The sequence below is a fragment of the Myotis daubentonii genome, chromosome 8 (assembly GCF_963259705.1).
Source record: "Myotis daubentonii chromosome 8, mMyoDau2.1, whole genome shotgun sequence".
In the NCBI taxonomy this organism is placed as follows: Eukaryota; Metazoa; Chordata; class Mammalia; order Chiroptera; family Vespertilionidae; genus Myotis; species Myotis daubentonii.
Window position 1 is genome coordinate 36572168 of NC_081847.1, and position 24264 is coordinate 36596431.

Genomic DNA, 24264 nt, shown 5'->3' on the forward strand with positions numbered 1-24264 from the left:
ACACAAAAAAGTTGAAAGAATACGCTAATCAACCATATATCTGTCACTGAGATTAAATATTAACACTTTGCCATACTTTTTATCTGTGTATATAAATTTTCCTCTGTGCATAAATTTTCTACATATCATGACATCTCTCCCCAAAACACTTCTGCATGTAGCTCCTAAAAGTAAGGAGATTCTGCCCTGCTGGCATGGCTCAGTGACTGAGTGTTGATCTATGAACTAGAAGGTCACAGTTTGATTCCTGGTCAGAACACATGCCTGGGTTGCGGGCTCTATCCCCAGTGTGGAGCATGCAGGAAACAGCCGATCAATGATTCTCTCTCATCACTGATGTTTCTATCTCTCACTCCTTTTCCCTTCCTCTCTGAAATCAATAAAAATAAGTATTAAAAAATAAATATATATACACATATTAAAAAAGTAAGGAGACTTTCCTATATACCACAATACTATGATCACATCTAAGACATTAACAATTCTCTATCATCATCTAATAGCTAATGTATATTCAAGATATTCTAAATGTTCCCCAAACATACTTTACAGCTGTTTTTTCCAAACCAGAATCCAATCAAGACTCACCCATTCCACTTGGTTATTGTGTCTCCTTAGTCTAGAACAGTACTCTCACTTGATCTTTTTCATGACAACAACTTTTCAAGGGAACCAGACCAGCTAGCTATCTTATAGACCATCCTACATTCTGATTGTTTTACTGTCTCCTCATGGTATCATTTAACTTGTTCCTCCACGCTTGTATTTCCTAAAAACCACAAGTCATATCTAGAGGCTTAATGAAGGTTACCCATTTAGGTCAGAATGCTTCGGAGTTGATGCTGTGTGCTTTGTGCTGCATCACATCGAGAAGCACATCATGTCAGGCTGTTCTGCTATGAGTGATGCTGAGTTGGATTACTTGGTTAAGGTGGTGACAGCCAGAGCATTGCTTTGTAAATATTTATTTTTCCCTTTTCTATTAGCAGACAATTTAGAGGTGGGAGTGGGGCGTAATATTTTGGCACCATGCAAATAGCCTAGTTCTCCAAAAATCTTTCACCTGAAGATTTGGCATCCTTGATGATCTCTGCTAGAGTCAGTCATTTCACTGGTGATCTGCTATTCTGTCATTCCTTCTACATTTATAAGCTGCATTCTTCTGTAGAGTTTGCCTTATTAATTGGGAAAGAACCGTAGTTCCTTTTTAAAAGGTAGGGAGCTGCTTAATTCTTTCCTGTTAATTATTAATTTTCAGAGTAAGAAATTGGTAAAACAGCCAAACCTAATGATAATGTGTACTTTTTTCCCCTCTCCTCACCCCTTTTCTGAGCATAACTATGGACACATAGATTTTTATTTATTCAGTGTTTTACAATTACTTGATGCTAAAAATATCCTAAATATAGCCAGCAGGAGCCCCTTTGGACTGATTCCACTGTTCTTTTGACATAGTACCATTAATCTTTGACAACTATTTTGCTTTCCATCTTAACACAATGTTCCAATCAAGCCTGTGCTGTACTAGTAAGTGTGAATTGGAGACCCAGTCCCATTGCCTGATTAAGCCATGCCCCCTTTCCCCCAAGCAGAGAACAGGCCATGTATCAAATGTCACTTGAGTACTGGCTTCTGACCAGCAATTGCTTACCTGGAGGAGATAAAGGAGTCCTGGGACAAACAAGGTGAGTGGGTACAGAGACTGGTATGTTGCTAAGGCAAGAAAAATAGCACTGAGGAAGGCACTACCTGTAAAAAGAAATAGATGTATGGAATAATCCAGCCTCATCAATCAGAATTAGATTCAGAGGGTCCCCAAATCAAGAAACTTTCTATAACTTTTCAAATAAATCACCTGTCAAATATCCCCTGATATACAAGGTGCTTTGGAAACTCACAGGAAGCCTCCTGGCTTGAATTCCAATGAAAGGAAAACAAGGAAGTAAAAATCATTTACCTTTAGCAACCCGAAATACCACAGGAATATTTATTGTAACATTTCCAGAACTATAAAGATTTCATAAAACTTCAGCCCAAAGGGGTGGGGAGTAAGAGATCAACAAAGGATTTGTATGCATGCATATAAGCATAACCAATAAACACAGACTGGGGGGGGGGGGTGAGGGCCAGAGCTGGGGGGAGGAGCAACTGGGAGAGGTCAATGGGGGGAAAAGGAGACATATACTTTCAACAATAAAGAATTTTTAAAATTAAAAACAAAAAACAACACTTCAGCCCAAAGATGAATAAAGGGATCAAGTCTATTAACACCATGTCCTATTTAAGTTACCAATTGATTATGCCTACAGTTATTGTTTAAGCTCTTCAGAGTGTGAAACCTATCCTTTTAGATGTTCTAAAACCCCATCACTATTTTTTTTCTTGAGAATATATTTATTAAAGCTGGGGACAGTGAAACAAAAGAAGAGCTTAGGATAGAAGAAGCAACAGGAGAGAGCCTAGATGGTGCTGCTTTGGCTCTCTAAAAACTTTCAAAGAAAGAAGTGAGGCACACCAGGCTTCCTGGACTCATTCATTGAGAAGTAAAAGTCACATGACAGAAGTGGGCCAAGGCAGGACTGCTTTTAGCTTACTGAAAAGTCAGAGAAAAGGGGGCCTTGGAGACAGGTTCAGGGGATTAGCCCAGGACGAGCTGCTGTTGCTTCCCTGGTTGCAAGTCTTATGGGGACCCTTAGAGTTTAGGAAAAAGAGAACAAAAGTTCATGCCCAAGAAAAGGAGGGGTGCGGGTGTGCTCTAAGGAGAGCACATTCCCAACACTATTTTTATAACACCCTTCCTTATGTACTATCTTCAAGACATGTGTTTATTTTTTTTCCAGATTAACATTTATTTGTTTATTGATTGATTGTTACTCCTCACCCAAGGATATTTTCTCCATTGATTTTTTTTTTTTTTTGAGAGAGTGAAAAAGAGAGAAGGAGGAAGGGAGGAGGAGCAAGAGAGAAAGAGAGAGAGAAGCATCTATGTGAGAGAGATACATCCATTGGTTGCCTCCCGCATGCACCCCAACAGGGCTGGGAATCAAACCTGCAACGCAGGCATGTGCTTTGACCGGGAATTAAGCCCAGGATCTTTTGGTACGAGGGCTGATGCTTTAACCATGGAGCCACACTGACCGGGCTTAAATTATATTCATTTTACTAATAATGTTTTCATTCCCTACATAAAATGGGCCATTATGGAATCATTAAACATGATGGTATAAAAAATTTGCAATGACACGGAAAGATGTTTATAATCCTATTAAGTGAAGGTTACAAAAGAGATATATACTAGGATTTCTTAAAAAATATGTATAAACAGCCCTAGCCAGTTTGGCTCAGTGGAGAGAGTGTCAGTCCCTGGACCAAAGGGTCCCAGGTTCAGTTCCAGTCAAGGGCATGTACCAGTTGCAGCTTGATCCTCAGCCCTGGTCGGGGTGCATGCAGGATGCAACCAATCAATATGTCTTTTTCACATAGATGTTTTTCTCTGTCTCTCCCCATCCTTTCTACTCTCTCTCTAAAAAACAAAGAAAAAAACAATGGAACAATATCCTTGGGTGAGGATTAACAAAAAAAAAAAAAGCACAAACAATTTTATTAACTAATGTTACCTCAATCAATAAAAATTAAAAATTATATTTTCAACAATAAAGAATTATAAAAATTTAAAAACCATATGCATAAACAAACTTGTTTAAAAAGGCTAAAAGGCCAGGCAACAAAGTTCACAGTGGTTATCTCTGTCTTGTGGGATTATGGATGATTTTTCATACATTTGCTTCTATGTAGTTTCTAAATTTTCTATAATGAACATGCATTGTCTTTGTCATAAGAAAAAGATTGATTTCTTTTCTTTCTTTCAAAACACATAGCTATTCCCTTTCAATGGCTTAAGATAACAGATCACCTTAAAGCAAGCATGTCAAACTCAAAGACTAACACAGGCCAAATAAACAAGGTTTAAAAACAAAAGCTTCAATTTTCATAGAAACATAGGTTTATTTCGATAGAGACATGCTGAATACAAAGGGCTGAAATAAATGAGTAATCATTAACATAAAATAATAGAACATGTTAATAAAAGTTGATATTTTTTCTTGAACATTAACTTACCAGACATTAAATAACTGCACAAATTAATAAGTGTAATGAAAATAAACCTATTTTTCTTGTTCTCCAAAAGTGAAATAATTCCTGTTGCGCACACCAAACAAGTCAGTACAAGACTACTGACGTGGTATGGGCTACTAAAATATTCGCTGCTAGTATTAGTGGAGAGAAATGGTGCGCCTGTGCGTAAGGCACATAAGGGAAATGAATGCAACATAATTATAGTAATCAGTCATAAGCAAATGTTGTAGTTCATTATTAATAATTATGTATAACAAGATATTGTAAAAATTAAGTTAAAAATTTTTATTAAAACATTTCTTACATACCGTTATATTGGCTGGGCCGCAAAAATATTCGCAGGCCAAGAGTCTGACATGCTTGCCTTAAAGCCGTGACTAGAAAAGCCTAGTTTACAATAGAAGTTTCAAAGTATCTTAGAAATCAGTAGAGTGTAATTGATGGTCTAAGGCTAGTGTTCTATATAGATAATGTTTCATTAAATGACAGTATCCATTTAATGATCATTCTTATTAGTGTGGGGTCAACTGTTCACTAAAAATAACAGACATACTCTTAATGGTGCTTCCTAAAAGGAGGAACTAGTCACCCCACTCAGTCCTTCCAATAATTCCATGAGTGGGTACTATTACTATCCCCATTTTACACGTAAGGAAACTGAAGAACAGAGAAGTTATTTGTCCAGGGTCACAACACTAGTGAATAACAGAAATAGGGTTTGAACCCAGAGTGTCTCATTCCAGACTCCACATTCTTAAATTGCATCAATATGCTACCTTCTTTTTTAAAAAAATATATTTTATTGATTTTTTATAGACAGGAAGGGAGAGGGTTAGAGAGTTAGAAACATCGATGAGAGAGAAACATCGATCAGCTGCCTCCTGCACACCTCCTACTGGGGATGTGCCCACAACCAAGATACATGCCCTTGACCGGAATCGAACCCAGGACCCTTCAGTCCGCAGGCCAACGCTCTATCCACTGAGCCAAACCGGTTGGAGCAATATGCTACCTTCTTGATCTCAATCTTGCTGTACCATAAAAATCACAATAAGCAGAGCAACTATTTGTTAAGCAAGTTCTGGTAAGGAAGCACATTAAGCATTTTATAGTTCTCATTTATTCCTCCACTAATCCAGGAGGCAAATGCTAACTCTGTGATCACACTGAAGCTCTTGAGGCTGTGTGATTTGCCTAAGGTTAAAAAGCTGGTAACTAGAACAAGCAGGTTTTGAAGCTGGGTTAATGTGACAAAACTCTACCCAAGGCTGCTTTGTACTTGGGTCCTTGGCTCCTCTCTGACTCTTTCCATAGGAAGGGCTTTACTCTATAGCAGTGATTTTCAACTGGTGTGCCTCCAGAATGTTTAAAACATGCAATACCTGACTATTTAGACCTCTTCTCCCTTAGATTGTAAATAATAATAATGATGATGACGACAGCCAATATAACAATAGCTGTCTGGCATGAATGCCGTCTTGAACCATAAATATATACTAGTAGATCCTATAGCAGAGTTGCATTTTATTAGACACATCGCATAATAAGGTTGCTTCTGATTAGTTAATTCTTGGTACTGAAAATTCTTGTATACAAGTATAGGCACCTGATTTTTTAAAACGTCACTTTGGAGCAAAAAGGATAGGAATTACTATTATTATTTTGTAAATAAATCTAAATTATAACTATTTTTGTCAGATCAATAGAAAGTGTATATATATATATATTGGTGTGCTGCAGAATTTTAGTAATTTAGCAATGTCAGCCATGAGATGAAAAAGGTTGAAAACCGCTGCTCTAGAGGAACCCAAGATGGAAATGAGGGAATCCTCAGGCCTCAGGATCATCTCTGCCATTGTTTTTCCAGGGCTGGGCTTCAGGAAGAAAACCTCTTGTTTTAACCTCCCCCCAGTGCTCCCCAAAAAGCCTCAGGGAGACTATCAATTCTGAGTGATCTTTTTAAAAGGAGGATATTATTGTCCAGCCGGTGGGGCTCAATGGTTGAGCACTGACCCATGAACTAGGAGGTCACATGCCCCGGTTGTGGGCTCCATCCCCAGTAGGGGGAGTGCAGGAGGCAGCCCATCCATGATTCTCTCTCATCATTGATGTTTCTAGTTCTCACTCCCTCTTCTTCCCTCTCTCTGAAATAAGTAAAAGCATTTTTTTAAAAGGAGGGTATTATTAAAAGTAACCACCAGCACCACCAGCACCACCAGCACCACCATTTATTACGCACTGAGCACATGACCCCACACCATGCTAAAGTGCTTGCATTATTTTTGTTTAATATATTTTTATTGATTTCAGAGAGGAAGGGAAATTGAGCCCTCAACCCAAGCAATTGAACCATGACCTCCTGGTTCATAGGTCAACACTCAAACACTGAGCCACACTGACTGGGCAATGCTTGCTTTTTTGTTAATTCAGCTGAGGGCATGCTTAGTGAGAGGAGGAGGAGAGAAAGAGGAAGGGGGCGGGGGGAGAGAGAAAGGGAGAGAGAGGGGAAGCGGGGAAGAGATAGAGAGAGAGAGAGAGAGAAACATCAATCTGTTGCCTTCTATATGTGCCCCCAACCAGGGATCAAACCCATGACCCAGGTATGTCCCTGACTGGAAATTGAACCAACCAACTGAGCCACTCCAGCAAGGGCACCATGCTAAGTGTTTTACATGCACTTCATTGGATGCATGTATATGCATTTACATTTTCATTCACTCTTTACAGTCACTCCATGCAGTAGGGATTGTTTGAACCCCCATGTTATAGATAAGGAAATGGAGGCCAAAAAAGTTAATGACTGGCTTCAAGGTGATGTAGCCAGGAAGTGGTGGAGCTGGGATTGGCTACCTGATCTGTCTGACATCAGAGCAGCCTGAACTCCTAATTGCGCTGGACTGCCTCAGTAGTAATACTTCTTTTTCATTGGGAAGCAAGTCTTGTCACACAGGCCTCTTTTAATACATTAAGGAGAGTTGTAAGGGTCCTTAGGTGACAAACCTTGAGAATTTCTAGTCTGGAACATTTCATTATTGATAAATACCAACAATGTACAGGAGTACTTATTAACATTTGTCTGTTTTCCTTTTTAAAGCTTAATGAAGACTAGGATGGAGTATTTTCATTAGCTCACTGAGAGGCAGAGAATCCTAGACCAAAGCCCCTACCTTTGAAGTGAAACTCAAGCTTCTCTACTAAACTATTATCAACCTTGCCCACAGACCTGTGTTTCCCAGCCAACTCCCCAACAGGACATCACAATATAATGGCCTGGACCTTGTCCTGGCCTGTCACTCAGTATGTCCCGGGCAACCCTGGACTGCCACAAGGAAGCCAAGGTAGAACAAATAGAAGGAGTGAAGACAGAGCAAATGAGGTCACTCCCTTCTGCGGGCACCTGATCCTTGGCAGTGTGGGATAGAGTTGCGAAGTGTGCTTCCACTGTCCCTGTCTTCTTGTTCATCAAGTTAATTTATTTTTAATTATGTGCTCATTGAAGAAACTTTGGGGGGAAAATAGATATAGAAAAGAAATGAAAATCACCCATAAAGTCACTATACAGAAACAAGTTATCTTTCAGAATATATTTTCTCTTTTTGTTGCACTCTAACATAGTTGAGATTATATTTTACTAAAATATATAATTATTTTGCAACTGCTTTTAAATATCCTGTTCATGGGCACACTATATTTAACTATATGAACAAACAGTGTTTTACTTAGCCTTTTCTCTCTCTATTTTGAAGTATTTTCCAATCATCATGAATAACTGCATTTAATGACTTCACATCATAAAGCTTTGTTTGTATGTCTACATTCTTTTACAATAGATTCTCAAAAGTGAAATTAATAAAGCAAAAGTACAAACATTTTAAGGCTATTGTCAACCTGCTTGCCAAGAGTTATATTAATGTATAAGTCAGCTTGCCCTGTAGGAGAACGCCTATTTGGATAGCACCTTTGCCAGCACTGAAAGTTTTCTTCTAAACGCTCTGGCAACTTGAAAGGGGAAAAATAAAGCCACTTCTTTGTTATTTCAATTTGCTTTTCTTTATTAATTATCTATGGAGTTGAATATTTTTTCATGTTTTTCAATATAAAATTCCTTCATTTGTGAATTCTCCCAACTGTTTTCTTCTTTAAATAGTGAATTATTCCTTTATTAATTTTGTTAAATATCTAAAGTATGTGGAATAAATATGAAATGAAAAACATGACTTGTAGATTTTATAAGTGAACTAACCTCCTGTATCTACTTTTGTAGGAATTACTACTAATATACTCAAAGAGTTAAGAGTAGTTCAGAGACCTAACTAAAACAGGATTCTCCAAATATTTTAACAGATTAGAAATGTTATTTGTGATGCTCTCTACAGCTGCCAACAGTGGAAAATAACAAATGTCCAGCAAAAGGGAAGGCCTGCGACCCCATGACAAATATAATTGAGGAACAGAGGGGAGGTAGGGAGGGGTGATAGCAGACTTCTCATTTTCTATGTTTGAATATCTTTTATTCTTACCAAGTACTTAAACTCCCATTTTTTTTAAAACTAAATTAAGATTGAAAGTAATTGCAAATATGTGACCAACGTCACACGATTCTTATGAAATAAGTGAGAAAAGTAAAACAAAATTGTATGTATATCATTACAAAAATGTCTATAAATTCATTTGACAGAAATCTGAAGTGATACAATAAAAATTGTTTTTTGCTCTGGGTGACCAAAAATAATATGGCTGCAAAAAAGATACATATAGAGGAGCCGAAATAGCTCAGTTGGGAGAGCGTTAGACTGAAAAAAGACACATATAACATTTTTACAGGTTTTCCCCCAAACAAAACCTTCCCATTGACTTAAAAGGTTATACAAAAGATGTTTTTAAAATGGTATAATTTATATTTTTTGTGTAAGACTCCTATTAAATGCATCTTCAGAGAGCATGTCTTCAGTATTTCTAGCTTTGCGCACAGCTATTTTATTTTATTTTAATTTCTAAGAGGAAGGGAGAGGGAGAGATAGATAGAAACATCAATGATAAGAGAGAATCACCAATTGGTGGCTGCCTCCTGCACGCCCCACACTGGAGATAGAGATCGCAACCCAGGCATGTGTCTGACCAGGAGTCGAACCATGACCTCCTGGTTCATAGGTCGATACTCAACCACCGAGCCATGCTGGCTGGGCTGCGCATAGCTATTTTAAAGGTGACATTTTTAAAGAGCAGAGCTCAGTACCTTCTGCCCAGCTGCAACATATAATCCGTATTTTAATGGATACCAAATACCTTGATAAATGAGTCTACCTGAGCCTGGTGCTCTGCAAATAGTAAACAATCTTCACTATTTCAGAGCACAATCTTCAGAACAAGACAATGCAGGTGATTTTAAGTAACCTAATAATAAGTTAGTACTAAGTGGCCTAGAGAAAGACCTAAGTCATTCTTATATGCCACCCTAGAAAAGATAAGTAAACTGTAAGTAAAAGGTTCTATTTAAAACTTTTGATTCTTTATTTCCTGAGTGTGCAAACTATTTAGCAACAATGTATAAAACTAAGGACTCTCATACACTTCTTACCGGAGTGTAAATTGGTAAAACTCTTGAAGGCAATTTAGCAATAAATTTCAGAAATCATAAAGAGGGTACATATCCAGTGACACAATAGTTCTATTTCTAGGACTTTATTATAAGATAATAATTGAATATGATTTGAAAATTACTGTACATTAGAAATTAATTTGTAGTATTATTTAAATATCTGAAAACTGGAAAATGAGCTAAATATTTAATTAGTATAGAAGTTGGTTGAAGAATTTCTATAGCCCTGGCTGGCTTGGCTCAGTGGATAGAGCATCAGCCTATGGACTGAAGGGTCACGGGTTTGATTCCGGTCAAGGGCATATGCCTGGGTTGCAGGCTCTATCCCTGGTGGGGGGGGGGGGGGGGGGTTCGGGAGGCAGCCAATCAATGATTCTCTCTCATCACTGAGATTTCTCTCTCTCTCTCCCTCTCCCATCCTCTCTGAAATCAATAAAAATATATTTAAAAAAAAGAATTTCTATACATTCATCCATATAATGGAATAATATATAGCCATTAAAATTGACAGACTAGATGTTTATTGACATATGTAGTAGGTTGTATTTTTGGCTCAGATTCTACCCCCGCTCTATGTCCAGGCTGTTTACCATGTAACTTTGCAGTGCCCTTCCATTGTGGGCAGGATGGAAGTCTCCACCCCGGGCTCAGCCATGTGTCATGTTTTGATTGCTGTGATGTTAGCACGTGATGCAACCAGAAACGTAAGAAATGCATGCCTGACTGGGCTTGCTCACAGCTGTGCCTCTGCTATCACTATGGCAAGAACATACCTACTTTCAACAATAAAGAAAATTTTTTTTTAAAAAGAACATACCTAAATTAGTCCCCTGGAAGATGACAGACATGTGGAGAAGAGTTTAGTCTAGTTTAACCAACTATAGCTAACTACTGATGCAGGAATGAGCCCTGATTAAACCAACAAACTGCCTAGCCACGTCCAACCCAGATTAGCTGACCCATGTGGACTTACAGATATAGAAGCTACTGCTTGTTGTTGTTTTAAGCCACTGAGATTTGAAGTGGTTGTTGAATAACATTTTTGTGGTGATAGTTAATAGATACAATATTTAAAAGTTTGAAAGAAAAATGGAGGGGAAAAATATGGAGATATATACCCCAAAGCTAACAGACTTCCAGTTAAAAATGGTAGATTGGTCACATGTGTATCATCTCTCTCTCCAAAAACTTCACTTAAAATGATAATAAAAGAATAAAACTAGTCTTAAACCACAAACAACAGGAGAGGAGATTATAGCAAAATAAAATGTAATAAATAGTAGAAACAAAGCAGGTAGAAGAAGGACAAATGACTGAGCAATATGAAAGAAATTACAATTCAGGGATCTCAGAGAGGAATACCAATAAAAATAAAGCCAACTCATCTCACAGAACTTCTGAGAAATTCATCACCTTGAAGGCATCAGATACTATGGAAGGTGAGGTAAGGTACAGAGATGAAAATCAAGCTGAAAGTTTGTATACAGATCAGGCAGAACCCCAGGTCTCATCTCAACTATGTGCATTCTAACTTCCAACTTTCTACTCCATCCAGAGACTACAGTTTTGGAGAATATTAACTGAAGAGGCATAGTTTAGGGTGTACTAAGCACAGTAATGGTCTGAGGAGAAGTGTGGGCTAAAGAGAAATGAGATTACATAAAATCTGTACATTGTAATCTGCCACCTCCTCTGTTCCTACTCTCACACTTCAATAGTTGGTCACATGAACCCCCCACCCCCATCCCACTGCAACTCCAACTCTGTTACTGTTGGGCAGGAAATTGGAAAATTCCTCTCTGGAAACAGTAAATAGTTTCAGAGAAAAAGAAAACTTATAAATGATGACATTAGGGGTACTTCCAACCAAAAGAGTCAGCCCAATACCCAATCTCCCTACAGTGAGAATGATCCATTAACAAGTCCTGCCCCTGCAGTCTCAAATCATCTTGTTAGTGCCTCACTCTTAAACATAAACAGACAGTCAAGGATCACCATAAATGAGAGAAAATTCTCCCATATGAAAGACAGAGCCCGAAAGAAACAGGAAAAGAAAGTGGTGGAGGGATGACCAGGAAGACAAAAAGACTATGCTTGGAACAAATGAGAACTGGGGAAAAAAACACCAAAACTCTGGTAAGAAAGACTACTGTGATGATAAAAAAATAATAAAAAAAAAATAGGCTACTTCAAAAAATAATTGAGACCAAGGAAAAACTTAAAAATGAAATACAAAACTTAAAAATTCAATAGAGGAGTTGGAAGATAAAAACAAAGAAATATCCCAGAAAAAGGGGAAGTAAAAGAGCTAGAACTATCAATAGAAAATAAAATATGCAAATTAAATCAATCAAGGAAGTCCAATATCTAATAGAACAAATAAGTGGGCAGAGAAAACAGAGAGAATTTGAAAAAATAATATAGAAACACCTTCTGGAACTAAAGGACACTAGTCTCTACACTGAAAGGACCTACCAATTGCCCAGTATAATGAATGAAGAAAGACCCATGTCAAGACACAGCATCATGAAATTTCAAAACACTGAGGATAAAAAGAAGTTCCTAAATCTTTCAGAAAAAAAATATAATGGTATCCAACTGCTCAATAACAACCAGGATGCTAGAGGACAGTAAAGCAATGCCTTCAAAATTCTGAAAGAAAAGTTTTTCCAATCTAGAACTGTATACTCTGCCCCAACTATTAATTTGGTGTTGAACTAGAGCAAAAACATTTTTCAGACATAAAATGACTCAAGATATGTATTTAATACACCCTTTCTTAGAAAACTACTCGAGGAACTACTTCAGCAAAACAAAGAGAAAAAAATCAATAAAGGAGAGAAGAAATCCAGGAAATAAGGAATACAATGCAGGAGAATTATAAAGAAAAGTCCCACAATAGCAGTTTTGAACCAGCCCTGGACAACCACCAGGACAGCTTGGGGCAAAATGGAGGATTCATGAGGAAGGTCTCCAGAAAAATAATAGCACCGATAGACTATTTGAAGTTTTTAAGAATTTTTTAAAACTATTTTTAGGCACTTGACGGATCTAGTGAAGCAATTGGAGGGGGGGGGGGGGGAGAGAATTATTGACCACAGGAAACATAGAAGATTGTATAAGAAAGAAAAAGTAATCTTACTTACTATTTTGCCCAGCAGTAAATAATATATATATATAGTGTCATAAAATACAGGTACCAATTACTGATTTAATCAAAACTGTGGCATAACTCCCTTGAATAAAATGAGGCAAAGGGAAGTGGAGATATTGGTACAAAAAAGCTAAATCTTTATCTTCCATGAGAATGGAATCGATATCTAAAAGTTATAATTCACTAAATAGCAATATGAAGTCTTATTTAGAAATATGGAAGTAAATACTAGCAAAAGCCAGAAGTAATGCTGTGAAGAAGCTGAACTACAGGTGAGAAGAGAGAGGCAGAGGGCTGCTATCTCATTATAAGCCAGTTAGAAAAAAAATTTCTAATCTTAACAGTAACTCTCTGAATGATAGAATTTTGAGAAAATTTTCAAAGAATAGTTTATTGATTTTTAAAGAGAGAGAAACATCGATATGAGGGTGTAACATCAATCGAACCAGCAACCTTTTGGTGCACATGACAATACTCAACTGAGCTACACAGGCCAGGGCTCAAGATGTTTTGTTTTGTTGTTTTAAATATATTTTTATTGATTTGAGAGAGGAAGGGAGAGGGAGAGAGAGATAGAAACATCAATGATGAGGGAGACTCGTTGACTGGCTGCCTCCTGCATGCACCCTACTGGGGATCAAGCCCGGGACCTTTTGGTCCATGGGACGATGCTCAATCCAATGAGCCACCACAGCCGGGCCAGGGCTCAAGATATTTAAATAAATCTTTATTTTGGCTTAGATGGAAACACTGATGAGAGAAAAACATCAATGGGCTGCCTCCTGCATGTCCCACCTGGGGATTGAGCCCAAAAGCTGGGCATGTTCCCTGACCAGGAATCAAACTGTGATCTCCTAGTTCACAGGTTGACACTCATCCACTGAGCCACACCAGCCAGGCTGTAATTTTTTTAAATATATATATTTTTATTCATTTTTTACAGAGAGGAAGGGAGAGGGATAAAGAGTTAGAAACATCGATGAGAGAGAAACATCAGTTCAGCTGCCTCTTGCACACCCCCTACTGGGGATGTACCCGCAACCAAGGTACATGCCCTTGACCGGAATTAAACCTGGGACCCTTTAGTCCACAGGCTGAAGCTCTCTCCACTGAGCCAAACCGGTTAGGGCTGTAATTTTTTTTTTTTGTAGTTCTTTTTCTTAATTTAATTTATTGGGGTGACTCCGCTTAATAAAATCATACAGGTTTCAAGTGTACAATTCTGTAACACATCATGTGCATACTGCATTGTGCGCCCACTATTCAAAGTCAAGTCTCTTTCCACCACCATTTATTCTCCTTTTGTCCTCTTCCACCGCCCCCCACCCCTCTTTCCCTCTAGCAATCACCATAATGTCTGTTTCTGTTTTTGTCTTGCTTACTTCCTTCATCTTTTCCACCAAGTTCCCCAACCCTCCTTCCTTCTGACAGCTGTCAGTCTGTTTTAAGTAACTATGGGTTGTTTGTTAATTTATTTTGTTCTTTAGATTACACATATAAGTGAAATCATATGGTATTTGGCTTTCTCTGACTGGCTTATTTCACTTAGCATACTCTCCAGGTCCAACCATGGTGTCCCAAAAGGTAAGATTTCCTTCTTTTTTACAGCTGAGTAGTATTCTATCGTAAATATACCACAGCTTTTTTATCCACTCATACTTGTGTAATTTAAAAACAATTTTTTTAAGTGTTGCATTGTATTTTTTTAAAGTCCACAGTATAAGTGTTACACAAATCAGGGCTTGTACTTTTTGGGTGTCTTACCTTTTATCGTGGTCAAAATGAAGAAAGCAATGAGGGTATTGTTGATGGCACAGGTAGACTTGGCAACACAAGATAAGACCGTGTAGGGATTTAAGAGATAGCTGGGGAAAAGCACACATATTTGGTATTAGTAATCCTGGTCAAAGGACCAGGGAGTCTATGCCACTATATCCAGAAAATTAAAGAGATTTACTAAAAACATACTCAAGGGAAGGCAGCTTCTTAGAAATTAGTTCTCCTAAGTAAAAGAGAATGGAGTGGGATTGAGGCCAATGTGTAAAAGATACTGAATTTTCACTCCTTATTCTATGCTATGTTGTCTATAGAAAACTGTCTTATTTAATCATTACAAAGATCCTTTAAACTAGCAATAACATTATTCCTGTTTCACAGATTAGGAAGCTGAGACTCAGTGATTAATTAACTTGCCCAAGGTTCACAAGCTAATGAATATATTCAAATTTGGTCTCACCAGTTCTAAAGCCTATATTCTTTCTACTACCTCAGATTTCAAAATGATAAAATTATACCAAGTTTCCCCACAATCATATATCTTAGGAATGGCTACATGCATGTCTGAAAACCAAAAAAGCACTTTTTCCTCAGTCAGGTTCCTACACTGTGACACAGGCTACCCCCATTCAAAAGGTACAGCAGCTTAGGTTTAGCCCTCTTGGTAGTAAAACAGTATCCACCAGCCAGATCCCAAGGACAAAGTAAGTTATCTGCTGACTTCGACAAGCTAGATGCCATAGCACCTCACAGGACACTGAACTTCCTCTAGGATGGAATTGAGCTGAAACATCTAGTCTTTTTCCTGAGATGAAAAGGAATGGACTAAGAAAATGAATTTGAAATGTGGCAAGGAAAGCTCATGTAGTCATAATAGATTATTATTTTTATTTATTTCTATCTTGCTTCCACAAAAGATTAGAGGTGACTCAAATAAGAACCAAGAATAAAAAAATAACAGTAAAATAAAAATAGAAATAAAGATACAAGACCAGGGAAAACATTAATAAAAGGAGAAAGTAAAGGCCGGGGAAAGAAGACCCAACTTGTCTTCTACAGCCCTGTAATAATCAGCTTCAAATCTGGCTCTGCGTTTCCTGGCAGACAGTGTGAAAAGGGAGACCAGTTACATAATTCTGATTATCAGATAGGAAGAAACATACCAGTGTCTCAGGGAGATTATAATTATTATTTACAAATAAAGACCTTAAATCCAATACCTCCCAGGGCTGTAACACTAGCAGTTCTAAAGACAAAGGCCTAGAAATTGTTGGTGTGTTTTTCCCCCAGCAATTACAGATAGGCTTATTACACAACCTTTAAAGAAATGGCTGCTGCTATTACAAAACTAGCCTCAGGAGACATATTAGTCCATAAGGCATTCATAATGTTTCTAAACCTCTGGTTCTATTAAATAGTTCCCAGCAATATTTCTGAAGTACATAGATATGAACTGATACCTCAAAACTGATGGTGGGGGGAACCATTTCTAATAGAAGGTGATGTTTAAGAAGCAGCTACACAGCCAACTATCTGGACTACTGAACAGGGGATTCACACACAGGCAGAGGGTTGAATAAACTGTCCTCATAAGGCTCCTTCTAATTCTAAAGTTCTAAGGTCATGTTTTTCCATGAGGAAACTTGTCAGACTTGTTTACTGTGTATCCCTAAAACTAGTATATTATTACTATTCAATGACTATTAGTTGATTGAATGATTATTCACATTTGCTTATCTCAGGAATATAAACAGGAATAACCTGAAAGAATTAAACTTACTGGCAGCACTGAGCACTCTTGGGGCATTCGTTCACAGAGCCTCCGTAAGTTTCACTCTCCCAAACTGGTCACCCATTTTAGGCATCCGGGATGGGTCTGTTTGGAACTGTACTTGTTTTCTGAACTACAAATGGGGGGCTAACTTGTACATGAAGGATAGAAGCTGCTCAAAACAACAACCACATAAAGATCAGAATTTTATTCAATCCATATTATCACAACTGAAGAATGATCTTTTTCTCTTTTTTTTTAAAGAAACAAACAGTGGTTACAAGTAGGCTAGAGCTCAGATGGAGTGAAAAAGCATCTGTGAAGGGTGGATTGTGCATGTTCCTGTATGAAGCTTTGTCCCGACAGAGAAAGAATAGCTCTGTCTCTTGCTGGCCAGAACCCCAGTTGTGCAACAGAACTACAGCAAATACTTGATGACTAAGACTGCGAATCTCCAAAAATACAACAAACAACATGAGAGAGTCTCATCAGATTTTCCTCGCATTTGTTGGCACTGAGCCTGTTTTGTCAGAGAATACTTACAACAGGGCCACTTTCAGAGGGATGTAACGCATTTCCATTGGCGTTCGGATGAGTTCAGCCACATCTGGGGCATACTGGTCTAGTTCAAGGAGGAGTTTCTGCTTTTTAAACTGGAAAAAATGACAAAACACATGAAACAAATTACTTTCCGTTGCTTTTAGGATAAAAACAAAAGTCCTTCCATGACCCACGTGGCCCCACCTCTCCAGGCACATCTCATTCCCACTCTCCTCACCTCTCACTTTCTGGGTTCAGATATCATGAACATACCATGCCCCTCCTGCTCCCAGGCCTTTATATTTAACCTGGAACAACCTCTTCTCTTACCCTAGTGAACTCCCACATAGTCTTTAGATCTCAATAAAATAATCACTTTCTCAGGAAGGCACACTCACCCCCAACCTCGATTAGGTAAAATCTCCCCATTATGTACATTGTTTCATAGCACTGTTCACAGTTATAACTTTTTTTTAAATTTATGTGACTAATATGTGGTTCCCTCACTAGACTATTTGAGTTCCACAGCGTAGGGACAGTGTTTATTGCCAATACAGTGAGCAATCGATAAATACCTGTTGAATGGCTATATGAATGACTAGGTGGCAAAGCAAAGCTCTTAGCCATTCTGAAGAGTTATTATCAGTGGCCTAAAGACTCCAAAGTCCCATCAGCAAAGTGAAATGTTTTCATGCAAAGTGAAATGATCCCCTGAATGTCACAGTATCCTGAGTTTTCTTCTGAGCTCCCCTGTTTCAAGTTTTTGACTTCCACAGAGGAAGTGGGGAATGGCCAGGATGAAGAGAAAGAGGGCTGGGTGTGGCTGGGCAGCTGGATAGGTAAGAGGGAGTGAGATGGGGGTGGAGAGCTTTTGCCTTACCCTGGTATGTCCCAACAAGTTCACAGGTATGTTCCAGAATGAAAAAGAGTTAGGCAACCCTATAAGTAAACATGGGTCAGACTATAGATGGAAAAAGTCTTTGAACCCAAAAATGGGTAGCCTTGCTCGTTTAATGATCAGAAAATCTTATTTCGACAGTATAAAATCAATGCTGCAACCTATTATAAAACAGAGTAATTCAGAGAAGCCATAGTAGTTAGCATTTAACTGTGTGAGTAAAGATTTAATGATGAAAACAACAGGTGACAACAGAATATATACTGCATTGTACCACTTATATAAAGTTAAAAGCATGCAAAATAATACTACATGTGATTTAGGGATATTTATAAGGCCATGTGTAGTAATAATAAACACTAAAGTCCGAACAGTGGTAACTGGTGAGAGGAGGAATTAGGAGGTGAAAGTATAGAGAGAGGCAACTCTATGTGTAATGTTTTATTTTTAAGCCAAAATAGATTCATAGTATGCATTTTTTTATTGTTTTATTGCTTAAAGTATTACAAAGAGTATTACATATATCTCCTTTTTTTCCCCGCCCTTGACAATCCCCTGGCCTCCCCTACCCATTGTGTCTTATGTCCATTGGTTATGCTTATATGCATGCATACAAGTCCTTCGGTTGATCTCTTACCCCCCGCCTCCTGCCCCCCAACCCTCCCCGGCCTTCCCGCTGTAGTTTGACAGTTTGTTCAAGGCAGCTCTGCCTCTGTATCTATTTTTGTTCATAAGTTTATAATGGTCTTTATTATCCATAAATGAGTGAGATCATGTGGTATTTTTCCTTCATTGACTGGCTTAGTTCACTTAGCATAATGCTCTCCAGATCCATCCATGCTGTTGCAAATGATAACATAGTATGCATTTTTAAATATACTTTATTGATTTCAGAGAAGAAGGGAGAGGGAGAGAGAGAGAGAAACGTCAGTGATGATAGAGAATCACTGATCAGCTGCCTCCTGTATGCCCCACACTGGGGATCGAGCCCGCAACCCAGGCATATGCACTTACCGGGAATCGAGCCATAGGTTGATGTTCAACCTCTGAGCCATGCTGGCTGAGCGTATTATTCTTTATATATTTTTTCATATCTTAGGTATTAATAATTTAAAATTTTTAAGTAAAAATAAAAAAAGAGTCATCTTTCAGTTCAAAAGAAAATCAAAGGGTCATCACAGGAATACAAGTAACCCCGGATTTCTTGTATAATTTAAGCTAGAGGCATAATCAGAAAACCTGAACAAACTTCAAAATTCAAAAACCTCCCTTTGATCACCGCCGAGAGTCCAAGTTAAGTGGTAGGAATTATCATCAGTAAAATTTATGCTGTCATTCACAGTTGGGGTTCTCTAATTAAAAGGACAAAGGGGAAACTAGGGGAGGGAGGGGGTAAGGGGGAGAGATCAACCAAAGGACTTGTATGCATGCATATAAGCCAAACCAATGGGCACGGACAAGAGGGGGATGACAGCGTGAGTGGGTGGGGGGTGGGGGGGGAAGGTTGGGGGTTAATGGGAAATGAGGACACATTTGTAATACCTTAACCAATAAAGAAATTTAAAAAAATAAAATAAATAAAAAAGGACAAAATATAGACTATGGTGCTTTTATCAAGAAAAGGTGGCTGGCTCAGCAAACAGAGAGCACTGAGTGAGGACAGCTGCAGTAGCAGTGGTAAAAGGACTGAGGCCCCACTAGCTAAGGATTCTGGAGTTCTATTGCACAAAGAAGGCCACCTGAACGGTGTGAGATCCACAAAGAAGGCTGTTAAAAGGAAACACAGGGAGTTCATATAGGAGCAGCCAGAGAGACGGGGGGGGGGGGGGGGGGGGGGGCGGGATTCAGACCCATTCCCCAGGCTGGAAGCCAACCTGCAGGACTACACTCAGAGAAGAAGGCAGCTAAACAGGGATGAGTAGACCCTGGGCAAAGGTGACACTGTGCCAACAGTGAAAGAAAAGTACTTCCTTATAATCCCAATCTTCCAAAATACATTAAAATAGAAAGATTTTATGAAAGGAGAGTTTCCAGGAGAGAATGGCAGTTAGGCCAGCAGTCCCCAGATCCTTTGTCTTCCCCAGTATCACCAGCACAGCTGCCATTATGCCTTATTGGCTCAATATTGACTCAGCTTCCCTAAACATAGACAAAATTTCTCTTTAAAATCCTCATTGCATCCAGTTAGAGATAGGAAAGTGGCTAAGAATCTAAGGAAAATTAAACACACACACACACACACACCAAGAAAATATTAGAAATATAAAAATAGCCTTAACCAGTTTGGCTCAGTGGATAAAGTGTCGGCCTACGGACTAAAGGGTCCCAGGCTCAATTCCAATCAAGGGCACATGCCCAGGTTGCAGGCTTGATCCCCAGAAGGGGGCATGTAGGAGGCAATCAATGATTCTCTCTCATCATTGATGTTTCTATCTCTCTCTCCCTCTCCCTTCCTCTCTGAAATCAAGAAAAATATATTTTAAAAAAGAAATATAAAAATATATTAAGAAGTACAATTTAAAAGGCAGGTATTTTTAGATATATTCAGCACCTTGACAATGATGAGATTTCAAGCTACACAGGAGAGGTTAAAAGTAACCTAAAGGATAATTACCTGGATCTGTTACCTTTGTGATCATATTTTTAAAGGAATCATTTATTTATTTTTATAGAGAGAAAGGAAGGAGAGGGAGAGAGAAAAACAATAATGTGAAAGGGAAACATTGATCCACTGCCCACTGCATACCCCCTACCAGGGATCGAGCTCACAACCTCGGCATGTACCCTGACCAGGGACAATGCCCAACCAACTGAGCCACACCAGCCAGGGCACCTTTGTGATCATTAATCAGCTTGTACACAGATGCCTGCACTCTCCTCCATATGTGTGTTATATTTCAGTAGAATTTTTTAAATTAAAAAAAAAAATCTCCAGGATGGAGTATTCCTTCCTTCCTTTCCTTACCCACTCCCCCATGCAGCCCTTTCCTGTCCCTCACAAGATTTGATTTTGCAAGGACATAATTCCCCTACTTCAAATAAAGAGCTGTTTTCTAATCATTGAAGCTGTGCCTACACCCTTTTGCATCCCCAAAACCTATGGAGGGATGGGAGGTGAATACTCCACCCCCACTGCATCTCCAACTGTTAGCCTTCAGCACATTCCAAATTCAGGAGCTTATCCTCCAAATTCACAACTCTCTAAGCACATTAAGGGGATACAGATTTTTTATCACTCTCTACCAAATCACCTGCAGCTTTCTCACATGAATTCTTAGTTTTAAACAGGAAGCACATCTCAGCAAAGGACAACTAGACGAGCATTATTTTTGTCAAGTAAGGGAGATGTAAAGTGTCATGAGAGTCAACTGGTCATAATCAATCAGCATTCATATTCTACAGGCTAACAGTTGGAGATGGGGCGGGGATGGAGTTCCCCCTCTCTGCATCACAATTTTCTGGGATGCAGTTTCATTATAGACACAGCTCCATTACCAGGAATAAAAAAAAGTCTCAAATCCCAGCAAGACTAAACTGCTTCCAGACTGTATGATATGGACCCATTCTGAAAAAGTGGGGAAGATTTGGAGGAAGACATGTGCCAGTACTCTATCCAAACCAACCACAGTTTATTAGTATCATCAAAATCTGCCATTTAGAATGAGTTAATTTTTGATAGCTTTTTAAAAAATATATTTTTATTAATTACAGGGAGGAAGGGAGGGAAGAGAGAGATAGAAACATCAATGATGAGAGAGAATCACTGATTGGCTGCCTGTTGCACACCCCCTACTGGGGAACAAGCCTGCAACCGGGCATGTGCCCTAGACTGGAATCGAACCCGGGACCCTTCAGTCCGCAGGCTGATGCTCTACCCAATGAGCCAAGCTGGCTAGGGCAATTTTTGATGCAGTTTAAATGAAATTCTTATTCTGACCACAAAACAAAATATTCCTATAGGCTGAATTCTGAGGATGAAGAAACAAAACTATTCCAAAATTTAACTTGGTGCCAATGATAACAGAATGTCTTGTGTGCTAAAAAACAAGGTAGTGACAATTAGCTCATTTGGTTTTTGGTCTCCCTCTTTAAATCACACAGAGAAAAAATTCAAAAACCTCTATATGTTTTCATATAAATTCAGAAATAAATTATTGGTGTATGAAGCCAACAATATTTTCCTTGATGTTTCTGTCACATAAACCAGTAAACTCACCCGGCCCATGTAGCTCAGTGGTTGAGCATCAACCTATGAACCAGGAGGTCATGGTTCGATTCACATACACACATGTATACACACATTGGTAGGTAAAGACATGGACCTATTTTTTTTTCTCTAGTCTATTACATTGAAAAATTTCAAACTACAGAAAAGTTGAAAAAAAATTCAATAAAACACCTAGATCCATCAACTGTTAACATTTTTTGTTTCTTTTAAAAAAAAATCTTCACCTAAGGACATGCATAGAGAGAGAAAGCGGGGGCAGAGAGAGAAACATCTATTGGTTGCTTTCCACAGTGCCCTGACCAGGAATTGAACTGGCAACCTTTCAGAGCACAGGTCAACACTCGACCAACTGAGCCACTCTGGCTGGGCAACTGTTAACATTCTGCCACATTTTTTAAATCTCTCTATACACACAAAAACATATTTTTTTTCTGAACCGTTTGAAAGTATGTTGTGGATATCATGACCCTTCACCCCTAATATTTTAGTATATAACTTCAAAAACAAAGACTATGGTTTACATACACAATTTATCTCGGAGAAGAAAATAATCATTGTTAAATTGTCTCTGAATTCCTCTGCTAATGAATCTCATGCTCAGTTTACTAGTATCATCTCTGGCCTTCCAGGGAATCTTGTTAAAGCATTTCATCTCACCCATAAAATTTTTCCCCCCAGCTTTCTTGAAATATAATTGACATATAACATTGTGTAAGTTTAAGATATGCAATACAATAATTTGATATACATATATAGGGTGGGCAAAAGTAGGTTTATAGTTGTGAGTACAAGAAAATTTATTCTTGTTCTTATTTATTAACTAGTGGCCCGGTGCATGAAATTTGTGCAGGTGGGGGGAGGGGGGTTGTCCCTCAGCCCAGCCTGCACCCTCTCCAATCTGGGATGTCCAACTGCTGGTTTAGGCCCGATCCCTTTTATTAGTATAGATTATTGTATTATTTTCCATATGACCTGTAAACCTACTTTTGCCCACCTTTATATATTGCAAAATGATGACCACAATAAGGTTAGTTAACACATCTATCACCTCACATAATTAATTTTTGTAGTGAGAGCATTTAAGATCTACTCTCTTAGCAACTTTCAAGATTACAATACAACAATGTTAACTACTGTCTCTATGCTATAGGTATATTCGATTCCCTAGAAGTTACTTATTTTATAACTAAAAGTGACCAATAATCCCCTTCCCCCATCCCCAATCCCCAATAACCACCAATCTACTCTGTTTCTATGAGTCTGACTTTTTACAAGTGAAATCATACAGTATTTGCCTTTTTTTCTCTGACTTACTTCACTTAGCATCCACATAGTCACATGCTCCATTAGTTTAAGATATATACTCCCTGCTCTTAGTGTTACTAAGTCTCTAAAATGTAGTTCTTAATCATTTAGGGGAGGAATTAAGGACTCTTTGAGCACTGTTAACAACTATGGACTCTCCACATGAAAAAGAATGACATATGCACATACATATACAAATTTTCATACCATCTCAAGGGTTTTATAGACCTAATAAGGGACCCCAAGTAAAAAACTCTCAGACTAGATATTTTAACAGTGTCTTTGAGGTCCAAAATTCTAGAATTCACTAGCTTTATTTGTTACTGATGACCAGTGCTACAGAAAGGCAGACTGCTATTTCTGGTTCTATTACTTGGTAACAGAAGTGAAAATGAACCACAAACAGACAACACTAATGGGATGCAGCCTTCTCTCACCCTGGTTTAAATCTTCCCAGTGGCTCTCAGCCAATCAAGGAGGACTGCAGCCAACTTTTAAAATAACTACATAGATAGTACACATGGTTAATCTGTTAACTCTCTCAGAACCAAGGAAAATGAAAATAGTCCCACTATACAATTCTCCTTGGCTATTACATATGGATTAAAACTAAAGTTTGCATCAACACTTTCAACAGCTATTTAATACATGCCAATTTTTCTAATTAAGATTGCTCTCTGCAGGGAAATAGAAGCTACACTGGGAATCCAATTTTACCTCAGATAGGCATAACACAGTGAGTTAAAAGCTATAATTTTCCTCTGTAAAAAAACACACAAAACAAAACTGGTGAAAGGTATGAAATAATTTTTTAAGGGTCCTCATTAATATAATTGTAGTTCAATTCCACATCCTT

The 24264-nt window shown here is 38.3% G+C and overlaps 1 protein-coding gene across 2 annotated transcripts in view; it reads right to left on the reverse strand.

Moving 5' to 3' along the window:
* Positions 1-24264, reverse strand: part of PIGU (phosphatidylinositol glycan anchor biosynthesis class U) — a 109569-nt gene that overhangs the window by 40635 nt on the left and 44670 nt on the right. For both annotated transcript variants that reach the window (XM_059705945.1, XM_059705946.1), the window contains exons 5-7: positions 16981-17090; positions 14655-14755; positions 1652-1749 (exon numbers count right to left, since the gene is read on the reverse strand). In XM_059705945.1, coding sequence (XP_059561928.1) covers positions 1652-1749; positions 14655-14755; positions 16981-17090 — 309 coding nt within the window. The remainder of the gene's footprint in view (positions 1-1651; positions 1750-14654; positions 14756-16980; positions 17091-24264) is intronic.